Source organism: Echeneis naucrates, chromosome 6 (genome assembly GCF_900963305.1).
Source record: "Echeneis naucrates chromosome 6, fEcheNa1.1, whole genome shotgun sequence".
In the NCBI taxonomy this organism is placed as follows: domain Eukaryota; kingdom Metazoa; phylum Chordata; class Actinopteri; order Carangiformes; family Echeneidae; genus Echeneis; species Echeneis naucrates.
Window position 1 is genome coordinate 18,322,296 of NC_042516.1, and position 8,863 is coordinate 18,331,158.

Genomic DNA, 8,863 nt, shown 5'->3' on the forward strand with positions numbered 1-8,863 from the left:
TCGACATGCATCTTTTATTTCCATTGGAATCTGTTATCTCTTACACACCCGTACACAAGAGAACAGAAACTTGCATGTTCCTGAGAATCCAGAATTAAGTTGTCTTACTTACAACATTTCTAACACAAAGTAGCACCACTCTGCATGTAGTGTTAAAGCAACACTTTCTGAGAATGTTTCATGAAACCGATACTGATTTACAGGAAACAAGTAATGACATGCCATGAAACTCTTGTCATGTCTGCCAGAGTCTTTTTCTCCATTTCCTCATTAGATTAGAAATGACTATTCAAGGGTCAGAATACTTTGTTCAGAGACATGATGTGGAATGACAGGCAGCTCTGTGCAATCAAAGTAAAAGAATACTTTTTACAGCTTTATTACATGAGAACTTGAAATTTACCACATTTGATACAATGTGCATCAACAAACAGAACTCTAGAAACTCAGCCATCACTATGTTTACTCTAGAGGTACTTTTCATCCACAACTTGGATGGCAAGGTCACATTTGGCGACGAGAACAGGCTATCTAAGCTGTCCATGAACAGAAGTGAAATTTTCACTCCTAAGAGCACATTATACACAACAAAACATCTTCGCAATTACTTTTTGAGTCATTCGACTATAAACACTGAAGAAGTTGCTATGAAATATATTTGAGATATAACTGAGGCCAACATAAAAATGATTTCAAGGAAAACCGCGGTCGTTAGAATATACCTCTTTGAGTCTTCATGTTAAGGATCTTTCCAGCCAGTTTCTCTGCATCCATCAAATGCGGAAACATTTCCATGACCGTGTCCACCTCTTGTGGGTTAAAGATGGCATGCAGTTTCTTGCGGAGCTCCAACCTTTGTTGGTCTGATGCAGCAAACGGCGGCTGCTGTTGGCCCCATGACTGGTACCCGTGGCTTTTGTAAGAACAGGACGAGCTGTGAGAGGGCGATGACTGGACCAAAGAAGGGAAACTGCACGACGTTCTGGCCTGGGGCAGCCCCTGAAACGGTTCAGACCAGTAACGCTGCTGGTAACTTGGGGCTCCGCTGTACTGAACGAGGCCGGGGAGGCTGTGGTGATGTGGAATGCTTGATGGGAACATTTGAGGAGCATAGTTGGGTTGACCCATCCGGTCCGGGTTCCCGTGACGTTGTTGGGGAGCGGTTGACGACACTGCGTGGGAACAACAACTACAGGAGGTGTGTCTGGCTCCAACGAGGGCACCTTGCTGCTGGGATATGAGCCTGTGGGAGTTGCTGAGGCAAGACGAATGATCAGAGTACTGGCTCTCAAAAGAGCCGAGGCCAGAGTCTTGGTACTCATGAGAGATGCTGGCGTAGTAATGACTAGGCGCAGAGTTCAGCCCAGGCCAATCTTCCTGGGCCTCTGCTCCAGAGTAGGGCATATGATTCGAACTGTTTCTCAGATTCTCGCAGCTCACCGCTTTATTTTCGCTAATGTGACTGGAATGTGAATAAGTCTTCCAGTCTCTATTGAACGCTGTGTTAGAGTCTTTAGGTTGAGAAGTGGGATTATGAGCAGTCGTATCTGAATCAGCCTGTTTGGGTGATAATCTGGGAGTTCGCTCTTCTTCTACACTAGAAATCTGGGCTTTTTCCCTCAGTTCATCAGCCAAAGATAGGTAGGACTGGTTGGCTCGTTCTGGATGGTAAAACTTACATTTGATCCCGTAAGTGCACTTTTTGTCTGCAAAAAATAAAAATTGATTCAAACACACAGAAGCTATGAATTATTTCATTGGAGAAGCATTTTTTTTTATGGTCTAAAAAAATCTTCATAAAAGTTTCTCTATCTGATTCATTTGCTGGGAGTATCTCACCATAAGGACAGAGCTGCCTCTTTTGCTCTGTCGGAAGAGGATTTTTCCTCAGGAAGTTGTCTAGACTGGGGCCATGGCGACCCAGAGGATCGTCAGGGGGCATGAACCTGCAGGACAAGAAATGACTCATCACGGATTTCTCCATTTACTTTTGGCACATCATTTGTGTCCTAATTATGTTTACCTGAAGTTGCAATGTGCCTCGAGGAGCCACATTAAATCTTTATTTGTGGATGGACTTACTTGTCGTTCACGAAGGAGTACATAAGCAGCCTCTCCTCGATGCATTTCTTCCACTCGGGTCTTTCACCTTGCAGGTCGCGGTACGTGTCATTGGAGACGATTACGCCGCCCGACTCATACGCCAACTTGACGATAAATCTGTCATCGTAGCAAACCACTCGCTTACCCCCAACTCGACGCGAGGGAGTGAAGACCACAATCTTGCATTTTTCAAGCTCCATTAGTATGTTTTGATCTGAAAATGCAAACAGTCACGTTTGAGTGAGATTGCAGTGAGACAGCGAGGCCCTTGTGCGGTTTTTTTTTTTTTTTAATTGGTTATGTCGTAGTCAAAGCTGTACGTAGAGTACACGGTTTTGTTATGTAACGTGACATGTTATATTTGTAATCATCCTCAACTGCATATTCAGGGAACAAAATCCTCAAAGTTGGGGTGATCAATCACAGTATTACATCACCTACACCAACATCATAACGACCACAACATGTCTGCACACATGATCGTATTACTCCACCTGCGTGATGAGTTAGTGGAAACATAATACACATAGTCAGAACTTATAACGCAAATTCAAAGAGAAATGAAAACAACCACCGAAGAGGCCAGGTTACATGAATCACCGGGCCACGTATGTGACTGACGGTTGTTTTCACAGACACAACACTCACACTCAAAGGCACTTCTATAACTAAATGCCTGTGCTTGTTTTTCAAGGTGTTCTTCAGAGGACTGAAACTCCTTCACTGTGGCCTAAATTTCACACTACAATAGGTGTGGAAGTTTATAAGCACAGTTGTACTTCCTGGTGGGGCTTTCCCAGGAATGACTGCAGGCTGATTTTTACTTCCTTGTTCACAGATAGAACAGAAATAGTTCCCTCGGATTGCTCCACCCGGACAGCAGAGTGAGTTGCAGTGAATTGCCAAATTCTTAGAAACAAAAGGTGATAATCCGTCTGTTTCACAAAGATGAGCCACCGTTTTTCATTGCTGTTGTTGTTCTATCAGGGCTTGGGCAAGCATGACTGGAGATCAGTAAAAGGTAGCGTGTATGTGTAGGAGGTACAGTATGCAAATGATGCCAAGCTGGCTTGTTTTATACACCCAAAAACGTTGATGACTCAGCTACTGGAAACATAATGTCTGAGCCAGAGATTTTTTCCATGAAATAATTTTTAACAGGCTGTTGTGGGACCAAATGAAATCAAACTTGACGGAAATTTCATAATCTTAACTGTGTTGCCATACACCTTAGGATTGAACTCTCCCCAAAGAAACATTATCTCACAATTACTGTAGGAATGAATCACAAATACGGGAATATGAACAGCAACGATGTTTGTGTTGGAGGATGTCCCAGTGGTGGGGCAGTTTCACATTTCTTATGACCTTTCCTGGTAGAAAGCGATTGGACATCAAAGCGATTGATCACAACATGACTAGGGTGGCTTTGTTTTTTTAAAAAAAAAAGAAAGAAAGAAAGAAAAGAAAAAATAAAGTCAGTCCATTGAAAAAAATAAATACTTTGGCTTTTGTACTTTACATTATTAATTACTAAACTTCAGGTGATAGGCTCCACTATAAAAGACAAACATGATAGGGGCATTTACTTTCTCATCCAACCGACTACTAAAACTAAAAGTGAACCTGTATTTATCAGAATGTTGATTTATTCATTTATTTCAGTGTAGCAAAGATGGCAAATTGTAATTGTGGCAGATCAGAATACTCAATATGGAGGTAAATGAAATGAGACTACACTGCTTCTCTATTGACTGTATGCTAACAAGAAGGAATTCAAAGTTGCTCATCATTCACACAGAGCCAGAATTTTATTTCCTGTCAACTATAAAAAGTTTGGTGAATGATGTGAATGTTATTTTCTGCTTTGGCTGATAAATGTTTGTATAACTAGAATAGCTTAATTATGTCTGCAGCGCTGTACATTTCTGCATAATCACCTGTTATTGGGGCATCAGGTCTGGCCTGCTCTTTGCGCCATGTGGGAACAAACACAGTGATGGTATTGTGACCTCTGTCCAGGAAAAAGTTGACTGCCAGCTGGATGCCACGGCAAGAAAACACTTCCTTGTTTCCATGACTGAAAAACACAGAGGGAGGGGGGATAAGATGAATACAAACAATTTGGCTTGATCCCCCTGCCCCAAAACCTAAAACCTTCCCTCCACCTGTTCCTCAATGTGAATGCCCTGCATAGCACTCCCATGTCTGATTGTGACACAGAGATTGGAGGTGTTGGACTGTAATTTACATACATGAACAGGCAAGATAGTGAACGCCCTTAAAAAAAAAAAAAAAAAAAAAAAAAAAAAAAACTGACGGAAATACAGATCAAGGAAAATGTATCAGGGTCAGAGTTGACAACAAGGTTATGACTAATGGTTATTGAATTAATCGTTATTCTACACAGATTGAAACAGCTGTGTAGTTCAAAATAGTAAAATCTAGAAGCTATGAAAGCAGTGAATTATGATTTAATTGTCTGATTTATGGAGGGGAAGGAAAGTAATCTTATGTTTGCAGGACTACCTCATGGCCACATTACTGCCGTCGATAACAACAGGCCTCAATTCTGTGTCTGTGTTCTTCTCATCCTCCAGCTTTGGGGTGATTCTTGGTGCAGGAGTCCAACTGGGAGGACACAGGGGGTCCTTTTGGCCTCGTTTCCTCATGTCGCTGTCCGAGCTGGACACGCTGGGCACAGTGCTGGTCCGGCTACTAACCAGCTCTCCAAGCACGGCGTTGGTGTCTGTGCTGAGCCCCAGTTTGGTCAGCGCAGCCTTCACTTCTACTGTGGAGTAACCCAGTTTTCTGAAGAAGTCCACTCTGAGCTTAACCTCCTCGCCATTCTGTGCCAGGAGGCCTGAAGCTGAGCTTTGGCTGGGAAGTACCTGATCCATCCTGGGATCTGGGTGTCTTTTCAGCAGCATAGACGATGCATGCAATCCTCTTTGGAGCGATTTTCTTAAGATTGACTGTGGAAAGTTTTGATTTCATTAGTAATTCATGTTGAGCAGACACAAGGTAACATTTAATCAACCCATCGTACCTTATTGTTCCTCGTCATTAAATGGATTTAAACAAGACGTTTGTTTTTCTATACCGGCTTGCAAATGTAAACTCTTTTTCAAAGCGTCTGCAATTCCATCAAACTGAAACAGCCGAGATATCACAACATTTAAAAACAGGCTGACAGATTTGACATGTTTGGAAACTCTGATATCGCTACTCAAATTTCAACTCTGCATAACACAAGCTGAAAGCACAATTTCCACCAAATGTTTATACCTTCAGATAAGATGTACAAAGTACATGTTAGATGGTGTATTGAAATTAAAGCCATTAGTCGATGAATCAATTAGTCCACTAACATTTTTTTTTTTTTTTTTTTACAGTGGCTTGATTGACATATCTTAAGCAAAAACGTGACAGACTCATTGAGATTCTTGCCTTTGGTTGTTTGTTATGTAAACAAAGAGAGCCTTCTATTCACATTTTTTCTGATGTTTAAGGATCAACACACAAAAACGTTCCCCTTCATCAGTACCAATAAAAACTAATTACCTTCACGTTAACTACGTCCCTGCCATTATATTCATCCATACCTCCTATTCCTTCTTCATGCCATGAAGTATTTTCTCACTGGCCACGTTATGCCTGGTGCTTTATCATTACTTGGTGCATGTTTTAAAGCAGAAAATAAGTCAGCAAATAGAGACATCCGTTAAGTCTTATGCCCAATGATGGGGTGATGTCATCCATTGCCAGCTTCGCGATGTTTCACGTCATATTTGATATTCAAGAGACCCAAACAAACAAAAAGCAAACAGCTAAACAACGAAGGCTTGAGCTGCTGAGGTGCTGTGAAGTTAGATCTGTCTGTTAGATAATACAACAGGAAGAGACGCTGCGATTACCTACACACAGATAAACAAACAGAAAAAAAAAAACCCTACTCCCCCAGCAAACTTTAAATTACTTAAAACAAACAAACAAACAAACAGCTAACCTCTGGATATAAGTTCTACCTGGAAGCATCAGGTGAGGAACAGACCACAGGCGGACAGCTTACCTTCACCGGCTGTCTGCACCCCTCAGCTTGTGTCGGAGCTGCCAGCAGAAGTCACTCATCATAGCTGTTGTGTCGAAGTACAGTAACTTTAACAGAGTTCCGACTTCCGAGCGCCTCCCTCTTGGAAAAAAAAAAAAAAAAAAAAAAAAGTCTTCCTCCTGCAGAGGGAGGCATGCCGAGCCGCACATAATTTGCATACATCAGAGATAAGATAAGGTGTTCCTTTTCCTTTTGCTATCAATCCCACTGAAGTACACAACTTTCATTCCTCTCTTTTTTTTATTTATTATTTTTTTTATTTGTTGTTGCTGTTGAACGTTGGGGTGGGTTGGTGGTGAAAAAAAAAAAATAAATGAATGAAAAACTTTTGGCAAAGAAATGGATTACACAAATGAAGTCCTCATTTGGTGTAAGATTAAAACACACAGCAGAGAAAACATGATGCTAACGACAACAAGAACAATATTTTCTAATGAAAGAAAAGGGTGGATAACGGTCACAATGGGTTAAATGGGGGAGTGAAATGATATCATGTCTGCTGCCTGCAGAAACTAGTTGTCATCTTAGTCACTTCTGTTTTGGAAAGTCTGCAGATGGTAGATTATCTTGAGCAGTTTTCTTCCTGGTTGTTTAGTAAGGATCTGGCAAAAAACAAACACACAAACAAACAACAACAACAACAGAAGATGTCCCTCTGATAAGATTAATGTGAATTCTTCAGCAGTTTGAGACAAAACATAAACTAGAGATCATTTTTAAGTTGGAACCTGGAGACTGGAACGCGTTTTCTTTTCAAACTGAATATTAAACTTTTTGTAAATTTTGTAAAATCAAAATTAATATAAAAGTAAAGTAATTCATATTAAAAGTAATATAATAAATATGAAAAAACATGCAGGACAATCCGCCCCCTGGTGTTTTTGAGGCAAAACTGCAGCTGTATCAAACTATGTATATTTTTTTGTTATTGGTATTTTCTGATTGTGACACACACACACAATTATTTTATGATATGTTGTAATGAAAGTTTTCTGACAGGGACCTGTGTGCTTTTACTTTTTATACTTATAAAATATATAAAATATAAAATATACTTATATTTTTGAATATCTTGGCTTTTACTTTTAATCATTTGTATTTTCATTGTAATATACGTACTCAAGGATCTGAGTATTTCCTCTAAAGCTACTATGAGACTACTCCTCTTTCAGTTAAACTTGTCCTTCCTCGTCCTCATTTCCTGAAAATGGCTTTCTGGGAAACAGAAATGAATACATATCTCTTCCTGCACCGCCAATATAAAATATAACACAAACATTTCCTTAATCAGTGATTACATAAATCTTTTTGACCACTCATGTATTTTGCCAACTTCCTTATAAGCCTGTATGAGACAAAGCAAACAAGTATTATATTGTTACTTTTTTTTTTTTTTTTAAACACACTGGCTTTTTTATGAGGGTAGGAATAAAGAAGACCACAAAGCAATAAATGAAAAAAATGTAAACAACACACAATAGTTAATGATTACACTACAGAGCATTATACTGCAACCTTAAGTAGACTGGTTCATGCAAGATAATGCTGTTGACATTGACACTGAAAAAAATAACGATTCAGTGCCTGATAGAGTTCAGAAAGCGATCTGACAACAGTCTTGATGAGCACATGTTTTCCTCTTTCTCCATTTGTTGCAGAGTATTTCCGTAATGGTAACTGGAAGCGTTGCAGCTTACACAGAGCAGCCCGTGTTTGTTGTGCTGTATTGTAACCATTAGATGTCACCCTTGTATCATGTTGTCTTGTTCAGTCTGTGTTCCCCGCAGAGTTTTTGGAGGATATCTGTCTGCAGGTGGCTGCGGTCTCACTAAGCCGGTGGTTAAGATGTGGACTTTTCCAAAACAACCCTTTGTGTACAGGGTTAATGGCACGCTTGAGTGGGGATCACACTGCGTAGTGCTGGTTAATGACATATACATGAGTTCCAGAGAGTGGAGAAAGTAATCAGGCCAAGTTGCCAGGCACTTGCCTCCTCTGAGGGCCCACACCACAGGTCCCAGGTGTCTGCAAGGCCTGATATTACTGCAGGGCAATGAGCTGCAGCCAGCAACTATGAGTCGGGGCATACCCACTCACACACACACACACACACACACACACACACACACTTTCATGCTCAGAGTCAGACACAAGAAGATGCAAAAAGCACATTAATTTACACATCTATGAAAGTAAGTTGTCCCCAACTGAACTGTATTTCCACCTGCGTTATGAATAAATATCAGTGATATCACATTTGGCAGTTTCAGCAAATGCTCCGTTTAGACCACAGCAGTCTGTGGTTGAGGGCATTGTTTTTGTAATTTATGGATGCGTTATAATGGAAAGCAGCAGGCTGTTGGCATCAAGGAAGCCATTGTTCAGGAATGCAAATCTCGAACCTCACTTGGAATCTAAGTGTTCAAGATTGGATGAGATTAGTGCAGATTGGGCATTGTGAACATCAAACGCTTATTTCCTCCACACCTTGAGGGAGGGATTGCCCTGCTCAAAGGCATATCTTTTTCCTCCAGGCAGGTGTAGTTTGGCAAGGCTTGTTAAAGCTGAGACAGTTGATCAAATATTCAGCCAGGCTCATTGTGCTGCTGAGAGCCTTTGGATGTGGTTGGGATAGTGCAGTGCTGATAA

General features: G+C 40.7%; 1 protein-coding gene across 2 annotated transcripts; it reads right to left on the minus strand.

The window, feature by feature from the left end:
• On the minus strand, positions 1-6,272 carry zc3h12aa (zinc finger CCCH-type containing 12Aa). Of its 2 annotated transcripts, none has more exons than XM_029504541.1 (6): positions 6,132-6,190; positions 4,633-5,078; positions 4,044-4,183; positions 2,083-2,317; positions 1,840-1,946; positions 1-1,706 (listed from the first exon to the last, which is right to left on the minus strand). In XM_029504541.1, exons 2-6 carry the CDS (start codon positions 5,031-5,033, stop codon positions 712-714), a joined length of 1,878 nt encoding a protein of 625 aa, XP_029360401.1. In that variant the 5' UTR covers positions 5,034-5,078; positions 6,132-6,190; the 3' UTR covers positions 1-711. The 2 variants fall into 2 exon arrangements, with proteins under 2 accessions (XP_029360401.1, XP_029360400.1); XM_029504540.1 differs by having other exon boundaries at positions 2-1,706; positions 6,176-6,272.
• Between the last annotated feature and the right edge of the window lie 2,591 nt (positions 6,273-8,863).

Coding starts and splice junctions, on each gene's coding strand:
- zc3h12aa (XM_029504541.1), bottom strand. CDS start 5,033: ATGCTGCTGAAAAGACACCCAGATCCCAGGATGGATCAGGTACTTCCC. Junction 4,184..4,632: donor GGCAGTAATGTGGCCATGAG/GTAGTCCTGCAA, acceptor TGTGTTTTTCAG/TCATGGAAACAAGGAAGTGT. Junction 1,947..2,082: donor TACTCCTTCGTGAACGACAA/GTAAGTCCATCC, acceptor CTTGTCCTGCAG/GTTCATGCCCCCTGACGATC.